Source organism: Semicossyphus pulcher, unplaced genomic scaffold (genome assembly GCF_022749685.1).
Source record: "Semicossyphus pulcher isolate SPU_LCO1_2020_fin unplaced genomic scaffold, fSemPul1.0.p SCAF_3, whole genome shotgun sequence".
NCBI lineage: Eukaryota > Metazoa > Chordata > Actinopteri > Labriformes > Labridae > Semicossyphus > Semicossyphus pulcher.
The window spans coordinates 11,229,946-11,256,058 of NW_027211704.1; the positions used below are offsets into that span (position 1 = coordinate 11,229,946).

The window sequence follows — 26,113 nt, forward strand, 5'->3', positions numbered from 1 at the left end:
TTCCTGCCATGAACATGTCTTTCATCCTCTTTAATGAATTGTTGTCTGCCAGTTGTTACTCTTTAAGTAATGGTAGTAACTGCACCTGGAAGCACAAGCTTCCTAGATTTTCCTTTCATGTATAATTTAATCATTCATAATTTATTATTAATACAGGCCCTTTCATCTCTCATGAACTGCCGCGAGTTGAGCACACGTGTTGCCTGAGGAAGCGGAGAGGAGAAATCTGCCACCAGCTCGCTGAGATGTGAGCGTTTTCTTCTCTCTCAGAAAGATTATTCAAAGGCTTTGTGAGTTAGAAGGGAGGGTCTGAAACACAGAGTGCTCGATGGAAGACAGGATAAGTGGATCTGATGTGCTGTTAGAAAATGACTTATTTTCAGAGAGGCAGAATTTATTTAACAGGATGTTCTTTGAGAAAGCAGCCATGAAAAGAGTTTTGGAACAACAACCGCCGCTCAGATGTCCAAAAGCAAGACTTGAGTCTAATCATAGAGAAACATAACATGTATATATTATTTGCCTGTTAACTATCTAAGTGACTTCTTGTACGCCTGATAATACATGAATGCTTTTCCGTATGTTCTGTTGGCAATACAGAAAAAGCAGACCTTAAACTGCCGTAATTGACCAATCAGAATGGAGTATTTAACACAGCTATAGTATAACATGCTGTAATATTATACTTGCTAAGTAATCAGCTAATGACAAGGCAAGTTTTTTAAGAGCCAGTAAAGAGGAAGATGCACATTAAGTTGTAGTATTAACAGAAAGTTTTTAACAAGACAAATCAAAGAATATCTGCAACGTAACTGAGCCAAGGATTTTTGATCAAAAAAATAAACACGACCGGTTTCCACCCTCATTGGGTCTTCCTCAGGGCGTGGCTAGGAAGAGTCATGAAACAGAAGCCCTTTTTTACTCTGCTGTTCCGCCTCAGCGCCATAACCAAGCCTTCGCCATTTTACATTGGACCAAGTAACGCCTGCCGCAGTGTGTGTTTTTACATAGCCCTCCGGCGTTGCGGAGGCAAAACGTGCGCAAGGTGTAATCAAAGAGCGCTTGTTCTTCAAATACACACACGGCGCTGTTGTGCCCTGCCGGCCCTGCAGTTTACAGAGACGCCGTTTCACATACTGTACGTAACAGAGGCGTAGTAATCCCGCCTTGAACTGGCAGAGTATATAAGGGAGTGGAGTGTGAGGTGAGGTTCACTTATGTCGTCAATATGTGCAAGATATTTGTCAGCTGAAGGGATGTGATGATAAAATACTGCTGACCGGATAAACACTCGCAAGATAAGTCGATTGTGGTGAACTTCCGTTATCGGGAAAATCCTGAATACCGTCATGTGAGTAGGTTGAAAAAGCGGTGTAGCTCACTAATGAACATATAGACTTATTTATCTTTTATGCAGAGGGACCTCGTGATATATGATTATCTTATGGTTGTTTTTCACTAAAAGGATATCCACTTAAAAACAGTCGTGTGTCCTATCTATGCTGCAATAATAATATTAGTGTCTTATATTAGAGGGTAAAGTGAATCCAGGATGTTTTGGTGCCATTTTAAGTTTAAGCAATTGTTGATGGTTGTCTGAATATTAAATATATAATCTCAAAGATTTTAATTTAAATAAATGTCTGTTAAGTCACTATCTATCGCTATCGGTAACACAGTGGTGATTGAGCCTATGGTCCACTGAAGCCTTTGTATTAGCAGTATATAGGGTTATTACAGTTAGTGACGCGTTTTACATCAGCCAGCAGTGGTTGGTCTGCCAGAGAGGGTAGGCGGAGCTAAGCGGCTGCTTTTCCGGTCTCTGCAAGTGTTGCGAGTAAATAGTAATCTACTATGGCTGAACAAACACAGAAAAGATGGATGACTACAGATACAACTTCAAAAATAAGTGAAAATCCAAAGAAAAAGAAACAAACTCGCCGCTCAGATGAAGGCAAACAGTCTAAAATGGAAAATCAACCCGAGCCAACCGTGGACGTCACACATGCAACACTGTCTGGACATCTGGGAAGTGGGCTCCTGCACTTACCATTTATCGCCATAGGCGCCGCCAAAGAGAACAAAACTGAGACTTTTCGAGATTACAACTTTAATTGTAAATACCAATTATTTTTGGGAGGGTAATTGTAATATGATATATCCATGTTGTTCACCTAGGATTTTGAGGCTTGAGGTACAGAGGCTGGCCTTAAAGCGACAGAACTCCAACCTTAGTCTTTACTTTAATCGTCTAATGTCACCTCAGTGTTGTAACCCGTCCCTCTTTGCTGTGTCAGACATCCAGTATTACTCCCAGCCGCCTGTTGCTATAATTCATTTACCAGGAAGAAATTTGCCTAATGAGACAGTAATGCTGTCTTTATTCATACAGAGGCAAAGGCCACCCATGGCCCCTGCCCTCTCACAATCAAATCCACAGGGATTTCATAAGCAGCTAATTTGATATGCTGATCCTTTAATGTACTTGGACGTGAAGCTCTATGATAATTCGCCTATGATGGGCGCTATACCAGGAACATGTGGGCCTATTTGTTAAACACAATAAGCCAGCTTTAAAATGAGGTCTCTCCTGCTAAAGATTGAGTGTGTGTGTGTGCAGTCAGGCTGTCTGAGCTCAACACAGCTGAGCAAATCTCCATGTGTGTCGGGAATAGATGCAGCCATGTGTGTTTTTGTTTGTGTGTGCGCACGTGCGTGTGCGTGAGTGCCAACCATTGCTGACAGGCAGATCAGCTCTCTCTGATCACATCCGCTATAATCCCTACATCCCCCCCCCCCCCCCCCCTCTGCTCACCCCCTCCCTCCCCTCCCTCCCCTTCCTGTCTCTAGCTTCACATCTGGGTCTTTCTCCCGCTCACGTGTGCAGACAGACGAGCTGCACACTCACAGCAGGCTTCCCCTCACAGCTCAACACACACACACAGACACACACACACACACATCACTGCACCGCTCGGCTCAGCTTTAGGATGTGGATAGGAGAGCGGGGAGGGGGCTCTCAGACTGCAGTTGCTGTGTGAACTTCTATCTCGTTATTAACCTTTATTTCATCCATTTCCAAGACCTAATTCGCTGCTCTAACTGTGCTGTAGCAGACCAAACTTTACTTGAACTCTGCTTTAATTAAAGACTCGACAATAGTGGGACTATTGACGGCAGATTCTGATCCAGTGTTTGTGCTTGCATGTGCGCATCCTTAAAGTGGCAGGTGGTTTTGTTTTGACAGCAGGTGAATGCATCTGACGGCGGGAGGATAGAGAGCGAGCAGGAGAGGGAGGGAGAGGCAGAGGGGTGCGACAAGGGAGCGTTAAAGAAGACAAGATAGTGACGGAGTTAAAGGGAGAGCCTAATGGTCTAGTGGAGCGAGAGAACATCCACGAGGAGCAGTGAGAGGGAGAGGTAGGAGAGTGGGAAAACAGGGTGAGCATGTGAGGGAGCTAGAAGACATGAGAACACCGGAGAGGAGAAACGAGATCAAGAAGAGAAGCGGAATAATGAGAGGAGAACATTTGAGAGGCATTAACAGACACCTGTTCATCCGTGTTACACCGAAGAAGCAGAGAGATTTAAAGAGACAGGGAAGAGGAAGAAAGACAGAGGCAGACAAAGGAGAGAAGAACAATAAGGTGGAGGAAGAAGCGAGGCAGACAGGGAGAGATGGAAAATGAGAGTGAGGAGTTGACTAAGTAGCATTAATAAGGGTTTAGCGAGGAACACCCTCCCTTGTAGCCGAGTCCAGAGGCATAAGTCAGAGCTGAGTCACATCACAGGCTTCATTCATCAAAAGGCATCACCGGCGCTTTGTCAGAAAGTGTTTGCTCGCCTGTAATTAACTGATTTGTCAGCTGTCGGTGAAAACATTTGTCTGCATCTCATGGTGATCTTATGACACACATACGCCCTCCAGCCTTACTTAAACATTAAAAGAGAGAGATGTTTATTTTATGATTTATTGCTGTGATTAAGCGTCTGATATGCAGGTCTATGGAGGTTTCTCCTGTTCAGCAAGGGCACAATAAAGCTTGTAATGTACAGGATCTCTTATCTGCCATCTGTGCTCAGAGTAACGTAAAGGAGGGCGAGCCTGGATCATTGGCAGGAATTTAACTTGAACACAGACATTATCCTCAAACAGTCAATTAACACTCCGAGGCCGCTTGAATAGCGACAGCTGGTGTCAACACACACACACGCGGCTGGCGTTTTTTTCCTATGAAAAAGGGACAACCGTTACATTAAAACGTTTCTATTAATTCTGTGTGTGTGACCCCTTAGCTTGGGAACCAGATGAATCTGCAAGCTTATGCTTTATTGGCGCCCCCTCTCTTGGTCAGACAGATTTCCATCTAACCTTACACAGGTCGGGCCAATCACAGCGGTTTATCCTTCATAAGGTTGGTTAATTACCATCGTAAACAAACAAGATGGCTACTTTAGATGTTCAATTTGTGAATCCACTATGGGGTCAATGTTAAAACAGCTGGGCAGTAGTTTATTTAATATACCAATGGTAATTGTAGGCTGCTAAATGGTAAATGGAATGCACTTATATAGCGCTTTTCTAGTCCTGCGTCTGCTCAGAGCTGCTTTTACACTCCATGTCACACTCAAGCTTTCACACACACATTCATACTGATGGCAGAGGCTGCTGCGTAAAGTGCCCAACTGTCAATCAGTCTTCACATTCACACACCGAGGGCTTTGCCACTGGGAGCCATTTGGGTTTCAGTGTCTTTCCCAAAGACACTTCGACATGTAGACCGAGGGAGCTGGGGATCGAACCACCAACATTCCGATTGAAAGACGACTCAACCACCGAACCACAGCCGCCCAAAATCATGCCAAACATCTGTTTATGTTCATTCAATGTAAATCACGAGTTAGGTCTGGACTATACTATTTATTGTATTATTTTTAGACACCCAACATTAATCCGCCATGAGCAAGCACTTGGCAACAGTGGCAAGGAAAAACGTCCTTTTCTCAGAAACCTCGAGCCGAAGCAGACTTATTGTTAAACATTCACCGAGCGACCGGTTGGGCCAACAAAGTGGGATAGAGAAAGGGAGAAAAAGATGGATAGATAGAGACAGACACGGACAGTAACAAACTGGTCTGCAGCTGATGATAACGGACTAATTTGACTCCAGACTAACTCAAATTTGCAAATTGGTCTGGTATTGACCAGGCTACTACACTCATAGTCAAGTTGCATTTCCCAGTCAAATAACTGCACCTTATTTTTATGTTGCATTAATGGACACAGAGCGTCTGAAGATAACAGCCCTCCATTCTGTAAACCGTACAAACTGAGCCTTGCCTGAGGTTTCCCCCATCTACAACACTGACTGGGACAGAAACGGAGGGCAGCGGGACTCATTTGTGTTAAATGCTCTGGTGCAGGGAAGTGGGCTATAATGTCATTAACATTCAAAATGTATTCAATTCTTTTAGCTGCACAGTTTGACAGCTATACTACCATCCCAAACTGACTGTCAACTATAGCTGCTGTTGACAGCTTTTCACTCCACATGATTGAGCCAACATCAGCTTCAGATTAGCTTAAAACAATGGTGCTAGATGTTTAATAACAGTTTCTGAAAACTCTGTTCAGCAGCTGTCAATCTTTTACATTTACACCTGCCAATCTACCTGTCTGAATACGCTGACGTGAGGTGGTCACTGAGATTGTTTATATGGATGCACTTACCTTTCTGTTGCTATGCTGTTTCTGTTTCTTTTGTGAACAACACAGCACGGCCCACTCATTTTTTAAACATCAACATTTTCCAAACACTAGTTTTTTGTACTAATGTTAAAATCCTAAGACAAAAAAATCCTGTAAAATGTTCCAATGTCTTGGTTTACACTATCCTCGAAAGACCTCATTAATTGCAGACATTTTGACATTTGGACTTGTCGAGCACAGGTGTTAATAATAGCAGTAATAATGACTGTCAGACATGCCGGTGTGCCAACGTGAATAACACCGGAGCTCTGGCACCGCTGCATTAACATGAAATGTCGCCATGATTAGTGTTATTAGTTACATGTGTGTTTGACAAGACAAATTGTCCACTGTGAGAAAGGTCTGTTATCCAGAAGCCACCTGGATACATAGTACCTGTTGAGTAAACCTCATGACTCAAGCTCCTTCTCAACTGGAAAATGTTACTGTTACAACAGGCATCATCTTTGTTCACACATAAGACCCTGAAAGCAGCTTAAGTCGTACGTGGTCAGATATACAACAGCATCTCTGGAGTGGTAAGGGTTTAAAGATAGATACAAAGAGATATAAGCCTGTCAAGGTTTAACTTGGCCGTAAGTACAGAAGCCTGCATCCCCTGTATTATAAGAGTTTACACTGTGTATTTCTATCTCTTAACTTACTGGGATGACTACAAAAGCAAACCAGACCATAAACATGAAGACTAGTCATTTTTATATAGTTTTCTAAAAGCCCGTTAGAGCCTATTCTCTTACATTTTCACAGCGAAAGTTTTGTTGGTAGTTGTTTGTTAAGTTTTAAAATGAAACGGGAAGGGAGTACAAAAATGATGTGCAAGTGTAGGAGGAGTAAAGAGATGAAAAACAGAGAACTGACTGAAGAAATGGACAGTGATGGTGCACAGGCAAAAGATCGGGTCGCCCTTCCTCGGAAAAAGGCTTGAATTTGCTTCTTCCTTCTCGACAGGAATGTTATACGTCTTTTTACTTATGAAATACGTAACAAGAAGTGGAAAGCAATGGAGATCCTGGCTGACAATCCCCTTATACAACTAGTTCGCATTCATATAGGCCATGCTACAGAACAACAGCTATATCTTGATGTTGGCTTATTATTATAAAGACTTATTACACAGCTGTGTTAAATACTTGATTCTGATTGGTTGATTACAGCATTCCGAGGTCTGCTATTTTTTTTAATAACAGACCGTTGCTATGAAGAGCAGACTGTTGCTAGGGATGCGGCTCTAGTCACGCAATCTGGAGGACTAACTGTAATCATATCAATCCGCCGAAAGAAGTCTGGTAAATTTGTCGTCGGTTTGTTTACATTCGGAAAAAAAGAAAAGAGACGAAAAAAGTGGAGAGAAAGCAATAAAGGTTAAATGATGCAAAAACTGAAGGCTACGACAGACAGATCTACAAAACTGAAGGCGGCTCATTAATTAAACATTATAAAGAACACAGTACGGGATACAGCGATGTTTAAAGACAAGGAATGGGGGAAAAAATATGTCAACAGACTCTGACAGTGACGAGACTGATTCCTGGGTCCTCCCCTTGCTTTTAATCCGGATCAGTTACAACATTCTTCATAGATTTGGATGTTGTCAACAGCATATCAGCCTATTAATGCTTACATTAAATTTAGAAAGCAGCTGCAGAGGCAAAAAGAAGAAGTTTTCCATTAGTTTTCTCTCTTAATGGGCATGTTTCACCTGCCTGCATGTTCTGCTCTCTCATTTCAGGTGTGGAACCTTCTCTGTGCGAGATGAATGGTTCTGCATGCGGCTTGCAGGGTGTATTGATGGCTCGCTGTGTCAGACTAAGAGTTTAATTTGGGCCTCAGGAAATTTTCCACTGTTGGTTTTTCCACTCCAGGTGATTCATTAGGAGGGTGGTTACTGTGTTTGCTGTATGTGTGTGTCTGTGTGTGTGTGTACACTGGTGCATATCGGGGTTTTCCCTGGGCCCACGTTAGGTTACGGCGGTACAAGACGTGTTGAGTTTCCAGACAATATCGCGCTTTAGCATCAACATCGCTATGTACACATGTCACATTGCAGAGGACGGTATGTCATAAGGTGAATAAAGCCCACAATGGTGCTCTGTATAAACGGCTTTACTGCTTGATGGCAAATGACAGCTAGAAAAGGATGCTTTGTTATGATTACCTTGGATTATATCAACACACTTTTTTTCAGCATCAACTTTTCCCCTAATGGTTTAACTCAGTTATTTTTCTACTCTACTTTTAAGGCACAAACACAAAAGTATAGGTTAGACAGGCAGAACCAAAGACACTGCATATCTGCACTCCCATCTGTCTACATCCATGATAGCTTCTGCGTCAGTATGAGCATGTGTGTGTTTATGTAGGGCCCAGGGCCGTGTGTGTGTTTAAGCAGCTGTTTTAATACAAAGCTATAAGTCGTACATTCAACAAGAGTTAATCCAGACTTGGTGCAGCTTGTAGGCTCAGCAGAACGGCTCTATTGTCTCCTCTCTCCCTCTCTCTCTTTCTCTGTCTCTCTTCCCTCCTGTCTTTGTACGCCGCAACAAAAAATCACAGCAGGAAATGAGAGTGCAGCATAGTCAAAGATTAAAACATATTTATTCATGAGATTTAGAAAGTAATGATGGTTAGAGCCTCTGTGAAATATGTGAGGATGAGATAGCTTACACTTTAATGTATTTAATTACTCCACAATGCTAATATTTTTTAATTAATTTTAATTTCTTTAGCATCCTTCAGTGGGGGTGTTTCTGTGAGGATATTTTCATATTGTGACTACAAAATACGTGCTCCAGTATTTGTACATTACTTTTAAGTCAATCTTTATGTTTAAATTAAAATTCAGGGTGTCTGCTTGTTCAGGGTAGTGCAGGGAGGCTGGGGGGGCTGGAGCTGTCACTGGGCGAGAGGGGAGGTACACCCTGGACTGATTGCCAGTCAGTCACAGGGCTAACACATACAGACACTCCCACATTCACACCTACGGGCAATTTTAGAGTCACTAATGAACCTAACGAGCATGTCTTTGGACTGTGGGAGGAAGCCCGAGTACCCGGAGGGAACCCATGTATGCATGGGGGCAAACTTCATACAGAAAGGCCCACTTTGTCTGAATGGAGATTCAAACTAGGAACCTTCTAGCTGTGAGGCAACAGCGCTAACAACCGCACCACTGTGCAGCCGTCTGATCAATCCACCTGTTGAATTTTATATATTTTAGCAACAAAAATCTCCTTTTTTCTTCTTTACTTAATTTTTTTTTCACATAGCTAAATTGTTACCAAATAGATATTAAAAGTAATTGGAAAATAATATAATTTACAAATAAATTGTACCAGTAATTGTACTTTAACAATGACAGATTCAAGTGACAGTGTAGGTTCAGGATTAATGAGAGTTGGAGAAACCATCTTTCTTCCAGTACATGCACTATCATCCAGCATACAAACACAGATGTACAACATATGCTGTTTTCCCCCCTGAAATATCAGGACTCTTAATAACACATCTGTGACTTTGGTGATGGAAAGTGAAGCTGCACAAACGCAGACATTCACAATGTCCCAGTTACATTTTGATTTTGAGCACAAACACGCTGATCGATTGGACAGTTTCTCCTCTGTCTCAGTCTGGACATGCTCAGTGTCATGTATTGAGAAGTAGGTGGCAAAATGTTAAAGTGCATTGAGTTCCTCTTACGCCATTTCCTTCCTCTGTGTGATGTTGTCACTTGTATGCAACATCCAAAGGCTACAATGTTACACTTTATGTCACCTGCTTGTCATATTAATACAGTTTCAGTCAAGGAATGTCACATTTAGAGAAATGCCCTTCCATTAAACTTGGTTTATATGTTTATGGTTTGATAGAAGAGAGACAGGGTGACACAGGAACAGATAAAACATCATATCGAGGAACATCTCATGGCCAAAAGTACATGACTGCAGAGAATTACTGCTTAAATCTATTGTGGCAGCTGTATTACCCCCCTCATGGCAGATGTGTAGCCAGGTGACCGCTGACAGCTCCGCTCATCTGCCTTCATTTAGGAACAACACTCTGACACTGTGGACTCCAACATGTTCAGCTGAGTGTGAATAGATTTCCTTTTGCGTGGTCAGGAGTAACACAGTTGATGACACACACGCACACACACACACACACTCCATGTTTCACAACCAGACAGAGGTCTGCTGAGACAGACAGAAATATGAAGAACCTATAGATGTTTGCATGCAGTTTTTAGTCACATAGACATGGTGAGGGAGAGATGTGGTCGCTGACCTACATGAGTTTATGTCTCATTGAATTAATCACAACACAGGCAGACTGACTGGCAGCTTGCGTGTGTGTGTGTGTGTGTGTGTGTGTGTGTGTGTGTGTGTGTTTGTGAGAAAGAGAGTCAGCAGTTTCCGTCTTTAACTCCACAGCTCTTGTAAACTCTGTAAAAGCCGTCTTTACTGAAACTAAATCCATTCAAGCAAAGTCAGAGTTGATTCAAACTGCATTTTAAGTGTTTGCTGTGTGTTGTTATATTAAGTGAAAAATATAAGAAAGGGAGGATTTTTTTTATAGTGCTAAAGACGCCGTTAGTCACTTAGCTGATGGAGAGAAAATGAGGAAAAAATGGCTGAGTAGATACACAGAAGATATTTTTTTATATATCTATACTATAGAGTATTCTCTTCTTAATTGTTTTTTATTGCCTAATATTGCTTAAGTCATTAACCCAAAAAAAATTCTTCCTGTGTTGCCAGAACTCAGTTAGAAATTAACAGCGATGATCAAACTTGGAGGAGACTGATTGATTTCCAAGTCGAGTAAATTTATCTCTGTAGCCCAATATCACAAATTACAAATGTACGAAAGGGTATTAGGGCCACATTATAGAAAAAAAATCATAGATTGCGAGAATAAAGTTGTAATTTTACGAGAATAAAGTTGTAATTTTACGAGAATTAAGTAATTTTACGAGAATAAAGTCGTTATTATTCGAGAATTAAGTTATTTTACGAGAATAAAGGCGTAATTTTATGAGAATAAATCGTAATTTTACGAGAATTAAGTTATTTTACGAGAATAAAGTCGTAATTTTATGAGAATTAAGTCGTAATTTTACGAGAATTAAGTTATATTACGAGAATAAAGTCGTAATTTTTTGAGAATAAAGTCGTAATTTTATGAGAAAAAAGTCGTTATCACGCATATCATGTGCGTCCATTTGTAAAATGGACCCAGGTAACATTCTGAGTGACAGCAGGAGGTAGGGGTTTGTTTTGGGGTGAATTGGGTTTTTGTTTTTATATTTTTGTTTGTTTGCTTGTTTTTCTATATCCTTTGTAAACTGTGAAATTAGCAATAAAAAGAACTTATAAAAGTAATTATTTTACGTGAATAAAACCGTAATTTTATAAGAATAAAGTTAATTTTACGAGAACAAAGTCAGAATTTTTATTTCTGACTTTGACTTCATCCTTGTAATCTTATTATTTACAGAACCAAGAAGGAATAATAATAACAATGGTGACAAGAGATGCTTACGATACATAGACAGCACATCGCCCAACATCATAGATTGTTTGTCTTCTACGTTTTATTCTTCAACAGCAGCAGAAGCAGTACGTTCACATGGCTATGGATCAGTGGAAAGCTGAAACTGACATCAGATCCAGGTGGAAGCGTTGGTCTCTAGTGAAAATCAGAGACAGTGGAGGCTTTGACAAACTGAGGATGAAAATGGAGCGCTAAGAGTTGACAATTCTGTCTGATGTGAGACAACTGTGTAGCAAGCGTAGGAGGAAGCTGCAAGATGAACATCATTGTTGTCAGAAAAACATTTGAGTCACAAATATTTGTGGTATCGGCCACACAGTCAGCTCATGAAAGAGCCTGACAGATCTGAGCAAGACGCGTTTCTCATACTGAGCATCAAAAGGTTTGTTAGTGATATATGTAGTTTATGGACTGAGTAAGTCTGAGGAGGTCAAAAACATTACTATTTTCACCAACACTATGACTGCCCGTCAGAAAGGAGGTTTATGATTCATGAATGATGTCATTCAACACTTGGAAAAAGACCACAGCAAGAATGTTATTTTCAGTGTTAAAAAGTTATTGCAAACAAATGTAGACAGAGTTGTGGTTGAGGGTTAAACAAATGAGCCAGTTTAAGTGTGTCAGCCATTTAAGTTTCTGTGTAATGTGCACTACACAACGTTGCTGGGAGGTTCATATCATCCATCCATTTTCATCTGCTTATCCGGGGCCTGGTCACGGTGGCAGCAGCCTATGCAAGTTAGGCTCCCTCCAGCCAGCTCTGGGTCCACCATGGGGTGTTTCTCAGTTGGACGTGCCCGGAAAACCTCCAAAGGGAGGCGCTCAGGTAGCATCCTAATCAACTGCCTGAACCTCAACTGGTTCCTTTCAATGCCAAGGAGTTGCGGCTCTACTCGGAGCTCCCTCCGGATGTCTGAGCTCTTCACCCCATCTCTAAGGTTGAGCCCAACAACCCTGCGGAGGAAACTCATGTCGGCCGCTTGTATCCACAATGTCATTCTCTCGTTCACTACCCAAAGCTCATGAGCATAGGTGAGGGTTGGAACATAGATTGACAGGTAAACTGAAAGCTTCGCCTCAGCTCCTTCTTCACCACGACGGTCCGGTATAACACCTGCAGATGCTGCACCGATCCGTCTCAATCTCACCATCCATTTTACCCTGACATGTGTACAGGACCCTGAGATACTTCAACTCCTTCGCTTGGGGCAGGAGGAAGTCTACTTCTCAACAACTACTATGTACTCTACACTTAGGGACAGTTTTTAAAAGGAAAATATCCACCCAGTGTTAATGGCAACGAAACATTTTAACCTAACCTTTCTCTACCTACTGAAAATAGATTTTATCATATCACATGTGAAGCACATCACAGAATATCTGATTTCCTAACAACTCCTCCTCCTCTGTTTCCAGGCCTCTGAACCATCAGAGCATTTAAACGGACAGGACTCCCACGCCGCTGCCCACGCTCAGAGCAGCAGTCGCAGCCACAGCAGAGTAACTCCTTCCCACACCTACAGGCACACAAGCTCCACCTCCTCCTCCACCCAGCAGAGCAAGGGTTTACCTCAGCAGGTTCAAGCGCAGTCTCAGGCCTCCGACGGCGGAGTCCCCGCTGGTCTCGCCGGCACCCTGGAACACATCATAGGTCAACTGGATATTCTCACTCAGGTAAGCAGAGTATGTGCTAATCTTTCATGACAAGCAGCATGCATTGTGTTGCTCTGTGCCGCCCACTCACAATGTTCAGAACAAACGCTTCCTTTACTTTCTACCTGCTCGCCAGAGGTTATTTCAGCCCAGACACAAAAAGCTTCAAAACCAGCAGCCTCCTCAGCTCCTCAGCTCCTCAGCGCTGTTTAGTACTGCATCAGAGCAGATCAGCATTGGCTCTACATATGTCTCATTCCAGGAATTCATAGTTACATTTCAGTTTTTAATTGGCAATCGTTCTCTACAGGAAACACCTGGGACTCCTGCTTGGCAAAAAAATATCATTTGAATGCTGCATGCGCTACAAATGAAATTTCAATCTCCACTGTGAGCAGGAGGAAAAACCCCTAAAAATACTATCTGCACTTGTAATATGGACTGATCCTTAAACAGGCATGATGCACATTCATATACACACACACCCCAGTGTAGCAGCTAACTGCTAACCTTATCATTAAATCATTAGGTTAAGTTACGTGACGTGAGTTACGTTAGCTAGCTAGCCAGCTAGCTACCTGTTTCTAGGCAACAGGAACGGCGCTTTGTGACACAAGAGTAAGGGTATCAACCGCGTCATTCGAAGGATGCAGCTCTTGAATTGAGACAGCTATTGTAACATTTATTAATCATAGTAATGTTGGGGGTTTAGAATAGTAGAGTGTGAGGCCCATACTTTAAAGGTGGGGTATTATGCTAATGTAAAGCTTCAGATTTCCCTCTGTGATACCTGTGAAGTAGCTTAGCTTAATTTACAGTGGGAAAAAAAGTCAGTGCAGGCCCTCCGCTCCTCAGCTGTCCCTTTAAGAAACCCCGCCCCTACAAGCCCACTTTCTTCTGATTGGCCAGCTCTCCTGAGCCTGCTGAGGCTGCACCTTGTGACGTCACAAAGTGCAGCATGTAGAAAAAACAGTGTGAAACCTGGCATTCATAGCAGCCTGCAGACTGAGCTGAGAAGCCTGGGGATTACTCCAACATATATTTACCTACAGATTTGAAACTTGACCCACGTTTAGTCTGGACATCCAACATTGTAACAATATGTCTTGAAATGTGAAACGGCATAATACCCCCTCTTTAAAGTAAAATGATTGTCTTATGAGTTTACATTATTGTGATGGAGCCTATGATCCACTGCGCTGATTAAACAGTAGTGGTTGGTCAATGAGAGAGAGAAGCAGTGTGATATTTCGCTGGTCTCTGCTGAGATGCAACTAAACGGTTACTCTGTCTGAGCAAAGAAATGAAACATTGATTTACACACGATGAAATCTCAAAAACAAATGCAAAGACAGAAATAAATTTGACATTCAGATGAAGGCAAAAAGTAAAAGCCGGCTTTTATTTTGACACTTATGCAGCTGTGCAGTTAAATACAGAATGAACGGGGAAGTCGCACTGCAAGGTCAGAGAAGCACAACATACAGTACTGCTACTCTGATTTTTCGTAAGTGTAGAATTGAGGAGGTATGCATTTAATTTTCACATACACAATATGAAACATAATGTGCTATTTCTTCCTTCAAATTGTATACACATTGATATTCTATTGTTGGGTACAATACGAGTGGATAATGGCTCTGGTGCTGCAAAGAACAGTGAAGGACAGAAATCCATCCATAACAAGCAGAAAAGAGAGAAAGAGGGTGTTTTTTCCTGAGTGTACCGAAGAATTTATTCAGTGTGACAATTGAAAATAGTTGGAGGCTAGAAAAGAAACAGTTGAGAGAAACAGGAGCACCCCGGGGAGATCAAGAGAAAAGGTGAGGCAGAGGTAGACGAGGAGAAACAGGAGGACAGAGAGATGGGAGGAGTTGAATAAGGAGGAAAGAGAGTACGCTGGAGGTTCGCTCTGTGTGTGTGTGTGTGTGTGTTTGTATGCAGGGTTTAAGCGCGAGGTTGTGAATGTGTCCAGAGGAAAATACATCATTCATATATGAGCGCTGGCAGCACTCTGCCTCACTCACTGATAGTAAGAGTAAAAGCTTAATGGCCGTGCAGAGAGGCAGAAACACTTCTTGTGTGTGCGTTCCTTCTCCTGGCTTTTATCCTTTCTTCTTTCTCTCTCCTTTGTTTCTCCTTTCATGCTGCAGTCCAGCATGTGGGAGCGTTTAATATTAGCCCAGAGCAGCCATGCAGCTGGCTAACCCCTCCCCGGTGGGCGGTACCGACCTCTCACTGTGTGTACCTGAACCCTGATACCAGATGGATCTGTGTCTCGTTTAATCAGCTCTTTGATTGTTTGGTTTTAATGTTTTAGTTTTGGAATTGTGGATGACGTTATGAGATTTAGTTATTACACTGAGTTCAATGAAAGGAAATCGTATATGTTGGCTGATGTAAGGTTACTTTATACATTATATACAGGCTTATTTATGACCACTTTGCTGGCCATCCAAAGGCAGGACGCATTGTTCTTCCCATGTGGCTTCATGACTTCCAGTAGTTTCACTTCAGTACGGGACATTGTCGTTAAACGTACACAGCTTGTAACTTGGTTTTAATAGGCTTTTTTACGGAGTGGTTTAACCAAAGACGCTGTGTTTCACACTTCTGTAAACAAAAAAGTGCCGACATGAAATTACTTTGTGCTTTAAGGTAGACTGAGGAGTGAAGAGCTCTAGTACTCTCGTAGTCAATGTTTGTTTATCTGTGTGACGTAATTCTCAAACCTGCCAGTGACTTAGTCCACTGATCTACAGGTGGCGCTAATGTGCCAAGAACAGCAGCACTGCCCCAGCAAAGACAAGGAAGAAGATTGCATTTGGTAAAACATGCATGAATCATAGAAGTCTTTAAGTTTTATGAGGAAGAAAAGTCATTTAATACGTCAGTGAAACACAACTTTTAATAAATATCATTATGTGTAATTTTTGTTTGTTTATAAAAAATACTAAAATGGGCACCTTTAAAGTTGTAATCTGAGCATCAAATTTGTTTCTTTTTCTTTGGATCTTATTTTTTAAAGTTGTATCTGTAGTCATCGATCTGTTCTTTGTTTGTTCAGCCATAGTAGATTACTGTTTACTCGCAACACTTGCAGAGACCGGAAAAGCAGCTGCTTAGCTCCGCCTACCCTCTCTGGCAGACCAACCACTGCTGGGTGATGGAAAACGCGTCACTAACTGGGCGCCGCTTGCGATTTTTTCCGCGAAAGTTGCACCAGACAGCCAGTCCGTAATACTGCAAATGCAAAGGCTTTCATCAGTGGGCCACAGGCTCAATCACCATTGTGTTTCCTCATTCAGCGATAGATAGAGATATAACAGACTTTTATTTAAATGAAAATCTCCAAGCTGATTACTTTAAATATCAGTCTTGGTGTTGAACCAAAAATGGTGAACTGAAACATCCACACAGTGGACCTGAGTAGAGGCCTGCGTCAAATTCAGTAGATGCTTCAAATAGCACAGTGGCTCAGGCCTCGACACGCTTTCACCCGTACAGATGTCAACGCTGTCGGATCAGTGACCTGAACCTCAGCAGCTGTTTTATCCACAGCTTGTTGACAAGAGTTTCAAAATAACACTTTCTACAGAACAGAGGGAAGTTCAGACAACTGCTAGTTAAATATGTGAAATCATCATGATACACTCACTCAGACCGCTGGGACTTTAAATACTTATCTCAGGTATTATGGGAAAGAGTGGTTTGTGAGGCACAAGATATTTATAGATGAATATATTTGACGGTATGCTTCATTAAGTTAATATGCAGATTATGAATACAAGTCTGTGGCAGGCTTATACCCATTTTGTTGCAGTTTACACCCATAATGCACTGGTATGTAATTATAATGCACAACAAGTTCAGAGCAGAAATAAACTATACACTTTCACACTGTTGTTCCATTTTCTGCTCAATTTCAACCAACACGACATTTTGAATCACTGCCACCCATACACTCGAGATAAGCCCGACAAAGCGACATTATATATTCCTGCTCCTTTTATACGTCTTTTCCGCCGTATTATTTTTCACTATTACAGCTCTTTGTAACTCTGATAGTGGAGGAGACTGAGAGCGAGCATGATGAATTATTCAACATTAGACTGAAGCTTCCAAAGCTGAAGTTTGCTGTGTTAGCTGCTTTTCGCTCGCCTGCACCCCTCCTCATCCTCTACCCCCTCGTTCTGTTCTCTCTCTCCCTCTGTCTTATAACTCATCGCTCTGTTGTAGCCCGCTGTGGCCACACTTATCCCCTTCTTTTACACACTCTCTGCCTTAATGATGACAAATCTTGAATGAAGGATCTTGGATTAAAGTTCAGTAGTGCCCTCTCTTCCTCAACCCAACTTCGTCTGCGATGTGACTCAAAGTCTTTCATAAACAGCAGCTATTCTTCTCTGTGATTCCCCAGAACTACCAGAGTAGCTAGCCACACTTATGTGACTTCCTGCTAACCTACATGTTTGTATGCTAATTCTGTACCCTTCCACTGAATTCTGAATAAAGTGGAGCTTCAAGGAACATCAAGAGAAAGTGAAAGCAACATGTTCTGGTACTTTGCTCAAAAGTTTTACTTAGAAAAGACTAAAACTATCATTCAAGTTCCTTGAAGGGTTGCAAGATTTTTCAACACAGCGTTTGAGATTCTGAGGAGTTGGCAGAGGAGCCGGGCTTAAAGCTCGGGGAGAGTGAAACCATTTCTCTTCAATCGCAACCATGACAGTTCATTGAGTTTTGTCTAGGCAGTAGTGAAAGAGAAACAAAAAAATCCCCAAGGTTACCATCATTCCAAGAAATATGGTAGCTCAAAAGGCCAACATGTTTACTGTTTGTTATCATACATACTGTTAAAAAAGCTTGTATTGTCTGAAAGCCTCAAATCTTTTTTAGAAAGGCTTGCTGTGTCTGTACATTTGGTAACTATACACACATGTTGGTACCAGCCTTTTAATGACTTGTGAAACACAGAGGCCAATATTTGCTTATTGCAGATGGTATAGATGTGTATGTCAGCTTATCTGCATTAAGACAGCTTAGGGCATGACAAAGAGAAACTCTTAAACAATGAGATTGAATCAGCAACTATTTCAACTTTTGAGTGGTTTATTTATATATTTATTTTTTCATGTATATCCCATAATAGTGAGGATTTGCTGCTTGTGTCTTTTTGAATGTCACTGTAAACTTACTATCGTTTCAATTTGGACTGTTGGTCGAACAAAAACAGACAAATAAAGTGAAGGTAATTTTATACCAATTTATAAAATTTGATTGACTAAATGATTAACACATTTATTGGGAGACTAATCAATTATCTCAGTCACTTGCAACTTAAGTATGTGCTCTATTTAATGATGCTTTGTGCTGACCTTATAGAAGAAAAGCCTCACCAGGGACAGGGGTTACAAATTAGCCTTGGCTAAAAACCCTATATACAACACATATGTCTCATGTTATTGTAACCTGGCACAATGTCTTTTGCATTGTCCCTGAAACTAATAAATAAAAAAAATCTTCATATCAATATCAGTGTTAGCCTTACAATCTGGTAAATGTCAGATTTTATTGGAAAAACAATGTTGGAGTTGAGATTCAACTAAGTGATCACCCTGTGCACATCGAGCTCAAAGTGTTCCCTTGTCTAACACTGTATCTCATTACAAAGTAGCTTAAAGCTCCTGAGGAGTTTTTCTCTTGTTATGAAACAGACTGAAATTAATTCTGCTGACTCTATATGACCTACAAAAGCAAACCAGACCATCAGCAACAAGATTGATTATTTCTATATGGTTATTTTTAATGCCTGAAACCGCTGGCGGGGGAGTAGGTGTCAGACGAAGCCGCCTTTGTTGACATTCCCCAGGGGAAAGAATTTAAGTAACTGATGCATATGACTGTTAAAGTTAGCAGGATGAGATTTTTGGTTAAAAACCACCACTTATAAGCATGTACAGGACTAAATTAGTGAAGAGGATAAAAAGTACGGCTTTGTCCACAGGGGGCATCAAAATCAACACAAACTGAAAGTTCCTCACAGCAGCTTTAAAAACAAATGACCTAAAATCCATTCAGTGTGTCCCTTCAGCTTAATGCTGTGATAGCATGCTAAACAGGCTAATATTGACATATCAGCATTAGCACTAGACTGAGGCTTTTAGCTGATTACTTTTTGGATTTTAGCCAAATCAGTGGATTTTAATCTCTGATTATGGACATTAAAGGTATAATAAGTAGGATTTTCCTAGAAAAATAAAACAGCGTATAGGTGAGTGTGGGAGTGGTTCAAATTAGCAACTGGGTTCCATTCAGACCGGCGAAAGAGTGATGCAGAGTTAGCCTTCTTTCTGTTGGACAAGTAGGTGCCTTAAACAGGGTAGGACAATCTAACCGGCGATTAGCATGCTAGCACAAAGGTAACCGTGGTGCTGTCAGTGTCAGCTCGGCAGGGTTTAACTGTGCCACATTTCATAAAACACATCAGTGAGCTACATTTAAAGAAAAGAAGTGACTTTGGCGCCTTCGTCTTCCTTTGACTTTCAGAGTATTGTACGTCAGGGTCATACCAAAGCAATGAGACTTTGTAACGGAGGCCGGTTGTGCTCGGGGCGATGGAGAGTATAATATGTTCGGGAGAGAAAAGAAAAACAGCGCGCTCTATTTTTAGGAGCGTAAAGATTTGGTTTCTACTCCAGATGAAAACTATATGCCCGTATAATGTTGCCGCTGCCTGGGGACACGTGCAGAATCACACACACAAACACCCAGAGCTGACTGGGCTGAGGACTGGGTGCCATATCAGGTTGGTAAGATAAACAGGGTAGTATTGATCTAGAAAAAGGAGACCGGCAGAGAGAGGAGGAGAAAGAGGAAATACAAGCCCTTTCTCTCCCATGATGCATGAAATAGCAGGAGATGTTATCCAGTTTGATGACCCAAAAGAAAACACCACCCGCCCACACAATGTTGAGCTCACTGGTGTGTGTGTTGGAGTTTGAGATTATCTAAGGGGTTTTAACAGTCTTGGTGAATTCCTTCATCATTACGTCTTTAATTATTCATGCCTGGTTGTGTGCGTTTGTTTGTGTGGCACTGTGGGGTCACACACAGCCAATTACCAAACACAGCTGGACTGCAGGATACTGTGCGTGCTGCACATGGTGTCTATGGTTTGAAAATGACTGTGTTTACATGTGCGCTACAGAATGGTGATTTAAAGCCGTGATGCGTTTAAGTTAAAAGTTCCAAACCATTTTTTAGCATGTTGGTCAGCCTGTATGTCATCATGTTTTCTTGACTTGTGTCAGAAAATTTGATACATGTGCGAATTGCATTATTTTTTTACACTGTATCTGTTGTCAATTCCTTGTATTGATTTTTAATTAATAGTGCAATTCTTGGCAGAGGTTCATTTAGTGTTGTAGTAAAATCCCCAATAACTGGTTCTTTGGGTATTTGAAGCTTCCACATCAGCATAACATTTTAAAGAAGTACACACATTTCACGAGCATCGTCAGAAATAATATGTTTTGGATCGCTTTTTTTGCCTTTATTTGATGCTGAAGAGAGACAGGAAACGTTGGGAGTAGAGAGTGGGGGACGACATGCACCAGATGATCGGCAGACCGGCAGTCGAACCTGCGATCAGTGCGTGGAGGACAGAAGCCTCTTAATATGGAGCGCCTGCGCTACCAACTGAGCTAAACCAGCGCCCCTGGCTGTTTATTCATTATTTATTTTTAAACAGCCTTCAATGAACACCATTACCCATAAGCCCTACATATTGGCAGATACAAAATTTTAGTTTATTTGTATTGTTGGTTTCCGTGTTTTTGTAACGTACAAAACCACGCTACAATGACAGAAGAATTTGATGCACAGTGTAAATGTTTTTCGAAACTTTCATGGGAGTTGTAGTTTTTTTATCTTTGCCCACAAAATAAATATAATAACAAACATTGTTACAATCACAAAGGTTTTCAATTCAAATATCAAGTGCTGTATTGGAAGCTGATTTGTTGTAGAATTTGAAAAGTTCAACAAAGAAAATGTGTATGTGTAAGAAACCCTCAATCAGAGATTATCTCTGGTTACAGGAACTGTTGAAACAGAGCTAGCCTGGACTAGCCTCAGGGTTTAGACCGTCTTTTAAATGTCCAAATGTTTTGCTCCAACATGACACATTTTTAAAATTTATTTTATTTGTAACTTATTGCAGGGACAGGACACAAGTCACGTTTCCTGGCGGCTAGATTGCACCTGTCATCTCTTGGCAGGCAGAAAATTAAACAATCACAAAGAAAGAATACATCATTGTGAACAAATGAAAAGAATCGGTACAAACAAAATACAAGGTGATGATGACACAAAACTCATCACAAAATTAAAGAAAAGAAAAGGAGAATGTGTAGAATATGATCACGCTTGTCGTGATAATGATGATGCTTTGGTTAACAAATCAGCCTATAGCATTAATTTGACCTTTCCTACACGGCAGAATCAGAATCAGGGTTTATGACACATACAAGGAATAGAAGAACAATAAACACAGAACTAGAATAAAAATAAGTCAAATCTGTTTAACAGTAGAACTCCTGCTGTCAGGGAACATAAATAGAATAAGTAAAAAAAAAACAATGTGTACAACAGATGTAATTAAAAACTGTACATATGTGGCAGGTTATTGGTGAGACATTTATACTTCATCTCTGTCTATTCAAATTGGATTTAAAGGGATTGCATCCATACAGTCAGTGAGGTAACTCTTGTATGAATGAAGGCATATGTTGATAATTAGTTTTAATCAAGAGCAACAGATCTCGAGAGATACTGCTGTGTTGGGTTAATTTGTGAACGGAAAGAAATAATGGAGGCTTAATTAGACTAGTTTCTTCCATTCAGTCACATTATCGAGCTTTGTCTTCCGCCTTTAGAAATGTAATGACAGATTGTGGGTTAAAACGCCTTTGATCAGTGATATTGTAACAGACATTACGCTGATTGTCTCAAGTGACCATTGAAGGATTGTGAAAGAGAGACAATTCCTGGAGCAGAAATTATACCATAAAGATCCTATTATATTTAGGTGTACATTATATAATAGTTGTGAGACACACGCTGAATAGTTTGAATGAATGAATCCAGCTCCAGGTTCAGGTTCATACCGGAGAGTTTGTGAAAGCTGAAACACTTCTGTGGTAAGCTAAATTGGTTTGTTTTTCTCTCACTCGGCTGGTTCTGTTTTCATAAGTGACTCACCTCTGTGATGCTTTCTAGCAATTTCAAAATTACACTCGCTGAGACAAAATTACAGGTCAAGACATGTTGACATATCTTTCACTCACTGGCCCATATCTGGAGAGCTTCCTCTTTCTAGGGGACGAAGTGTTTACTCTGGTTCTGATGAAGTTTTTGTTGCCAAGTACGTCAAACCTGATAGCTAGCTGTGGTTGTGTAATCAGTCAGTGAACAATGATGCAAATATCAAGAGGGAACTGTCGCCACTTTAGTTTTTTCTAGAAGATTCATTCTGCAGATTTCTTTGGGTTAGGATGCAACAACTTTCATGCATTCATTTAACCAGTTCCTTAACAGATTAAGGACATGATTTGAGTTCATTCAGGGGGCAAAAAGCCACATTAGAGCTACAGTTTGCTCTTGTGCATCATGTTAGCTACATGTATTGATGTTTGCAAGCCCAGCACAAGTTTGTTTCAAACACGAAGGACCTTTAAAGTGCTTTTACATCATGTACAAAAAGTAGAATGAACAGGAAAACCAAATGACACTTCTGTATCAGCCCCTCACCCATCGCTGTATACTTTAAATACTCTGATGATACTTGCACTCCTAAACGACAGTAACCCCAACTCCATTTCAGGCTGTCAGGACGCCATTTCTCACTTCACAAACTGGTGCACAGACAATTACCTGCAGATAAATGTCAAAAAGACAAAGGCACTGTGTATTAACTCCAGTACACACAGCGCAGCCCACATCTCCAGCAACAACCCCACCTGCATCAACAATGACGCTGTGGAGATGAGAGTGCTTCAAATAGACAATAAACTGAGTTTTGAACATCACACCGCTGACATCCACAAACAAAAGCCTCTGGTGAAAAAACCCTCGAACACCCTTTTTTTTTTTTTTTGCTTAATGGGAAAGGTTACAATCGACCTGGGTCAAAAGACTCTGCAGTAGACCCGGGTAATTATCGCTTTGGCTCCAATCGGCATTGATGGGTACACAAGACCCGTGTCGACCCACTAATCTCCACCCCCTTTCCGGTGCAATGCTATGCTATGCTCCGTCGGTATCTTCTGCGACTCCTTGTCGTGTCAGCTACAAATTCCGCCCGTCTCCGCAGTGCTTGATCATCGTTCCAAATTTGTTGGCGCCGATTTTGATAAACAGAAGGAGTATACTCCACTGGCAATGGGAACAGAGACAATCGACACTTATAAGTGGGTCTTCCCGGGTCTGAAAAACCTGCGTCAACACGCTAAATTTAGGAAGGAAACGACTCTCTGCCGTCCGCAAACTCAAGTCACTTTCTGTTGCCCGACCCCCCACCTCCTGCTGCTGCTGCTCTGCAGAAGCAGAATACAACCCTTTCTCCTCTACTGCACCATCTGTTTCTTTAACATGTTAGCTGTCTCCAATAAGAACAAACTCATACGTATAAAACACACACCTCCTCCAAAATGATTGGCCTCCCCGACCCCAACGCGACGCTATGCATATCATTATGTGTAACCTATGGCAACCACTTAGGCGATGCGCGAGCAGCTGTAACCGTCATCGTAATTTTTGCCAACTCACTACTGACTACTAACGTTAACGTTACTGCTACTAATTACTACATTTCAAGCTAACTAAGTTTTAACAAGTTGCAGCTAAACGATGGCAGAGACGTGTTTTGTTTTTGGCTGTAATTTTACAAAAAAAGAAACGTAGCAAATAGTAGGCGGGGACTATGCAGAGTCAGGAATTTTTAATGAGGGAGAAGGAGGAGATGCCTTGGGAGGATTGCTACATATATATAACATATCAGACATTTTTTATTATTTCAAGCAGAATATTTTATATGTCTTAAAACATGACTGGAGCGCGTCTTTAAAGCTCCTGTGAGGAACTTTCAGTTTGTGTTGATTTTGGCGCCCCCTGTGGACAAAGCCGTACCTCTTATCTCTTTGCTGATTTTGTCCTGTACATGCTTAAGTGGTGGTTTTAATCAAAAAAGGTCATCCTGCTTTCCTTAACAGTCATATGTGTCACTCACTTTAAGGTTTTGCCCTGGAAAATGTAAGCAAAGGCAGCGTGGAGTTAATCACTTCGTCTGACACCTACCCCCCCGCCAGCAGTTTCAGGCATTAAAAATAACTATATGGAAATAATCAATCTTCTTCCTGATGGTCTGGTTTGCTTTTGTAGCTCATAGTGAGTCATCAGAATTCATTTCTGGATTCTTCAAGCAGGATTAATCTGCTTGAAACTCTTGACGCTTGAAAGAGTCAAGATTTACTGGGACTTACAGGTTTCTTGTCTGGACATGAACCCTCTAATGCTCTTTGTTTTACATGTTAAAAGGTGGGTTTAGTTATCGCGTTAGATGTATCTGCTGAAGCTCAGATAGGATAAAAGATATAAATCCAGCTGTGTCCTCAGTAATCTGCTCACTCAGAAGGTGACACCCTGGAAGTCGCACCTGCAGGCTCCTCTTAAGAACAGGCTCACATGACACGGGGCTCGAATGTACAAGCACAAACAAACACTGTCACTGTTGGAGGACGCTGAGAGGAAAAGTATGTCGCGCTGTGATCTCACTACCCACACGTGGCCATCCTGTTTCGGATAGCGACTTTCTTGTATTCTCCGTGTGCGTAAGGGTGTTTATGCAACTGTGTGCGAGGGAGAACAAGAGAGAGTGCGTGCCAGACACAGAAACTCGGCTCGGGCAGCAGATCTCTCTGCGATAATCAGCTGGATTGTCTTGCACGCACAACATCTGTCTCAAACACACCAACTGCCTCTTTCACACACACAAACACAGCCATTATATAGTCATTACTGTCAGGCTGATGCTGTACAGCCCTCTTTAACATGCTCTTTCTCTCTTATGCTTCTCCTTCCTTCCCCCTTTCTTTCTTTGTCTTACTCCCCTCCTCTCTCTCTCGCTCTCCTCTCACTCTCTGCCTCCTTCCAGACGGTTTCGATCTTGGAGCAGCGGCTGACGCTGACAGAGGACAAGCTCAAAGAGTGTTTGGAGAACCAGATGGAGATCGGCCTACATCTCCAGAGACGAGAGGAGGCCTGAAGGTGGCGGCGTCAGAGAGAGGTCGAGCTGTGTGGCGCGAGGGGAATTAGGGTCACATCTACACCTTTGCAGAAACGCACATCGACGCACTCTCGATGCTGTTAGGTCACACTTAGAACGTGCGATATTACACACAGTTACACGTTCGCAAGACTTGATGTGAACATGTTTCCTGACTGGACTTTAAACGCACCCTGAGCCTCCCTGCTGATGTACAGCATCAGGTTATTATCCAAGAGATATCAGAATGAAGGAGTTGAATATTAGAGAAGTTGTTCCTCTACAACAGTGCTGAGAGCACAGAGTATTTTCTGCTGACAAAGGACCCGCGACTAGTCACTGTGTGTGTGTGTGTGTGTGTGTGTGTGTGTGTGTGTGTGCGCGTGTGTGTGCATAATGTCTGCTAAAGTGTAGACACATGTGAGACCCTTTGGTACTTGCTTATGCTCAGCACATGTGGATGTTTTAACTCCATGTGTGTGTGCAGGCTTGTGCAAAATGGCGTCCATAAGATGCTCTTTTTCATCGAGAGGAAAGCCAACACGCTCGGTGGGCACGGAGCAGAAACCAGGACAGGACTTTTACTATTTATAAAGTGGAGAAAGAGGAAACTAAATCTTTATTTACGTCCTAAATGTGACCTTATTTACTAAGTTTGTTGTCCAGAGATACTTCATGTTTGTTCACCAGCCTGCAGAGCCAAACGGTGCCTTTATTGAGTCTTACGTGAAGAAGCTCCATGTCCAGGATGGTGACTTAATGTTTGAAACGAGAGGTGCTATCCTTTATTTTGTCTCATCAACAAAACCTGT

The 26,113-nt window shown here is 41.6% G+C and overlaps 1 protein-coding gene across 1 annotated transcript in view; it reads left to right on the forward strand.

The window, feature by feature from the left end:
* Positions 1-25,301, forward strand: part of poc1a (POC1 centriolar protein A) — a 43,905-nt gene extending 18,604 nt beyond the window's left edge. The window contains exons 10-11 of the mRNA XM_069678694.1: positions 12,740-12,997; positions 25,191-25,301. Of these exons, the coding sequence (XP_069534795.1) occupies positions 12,740-12,997; positions 25,191-25,301 (369 nt within the window). The remainder of the gene's footprint in view (positions 1-12,739; positions 12,998-25,190) is intronic.
* The last annotated feature ends 812 nt before the right edge of the window (positions 25,302-26,113 follow it).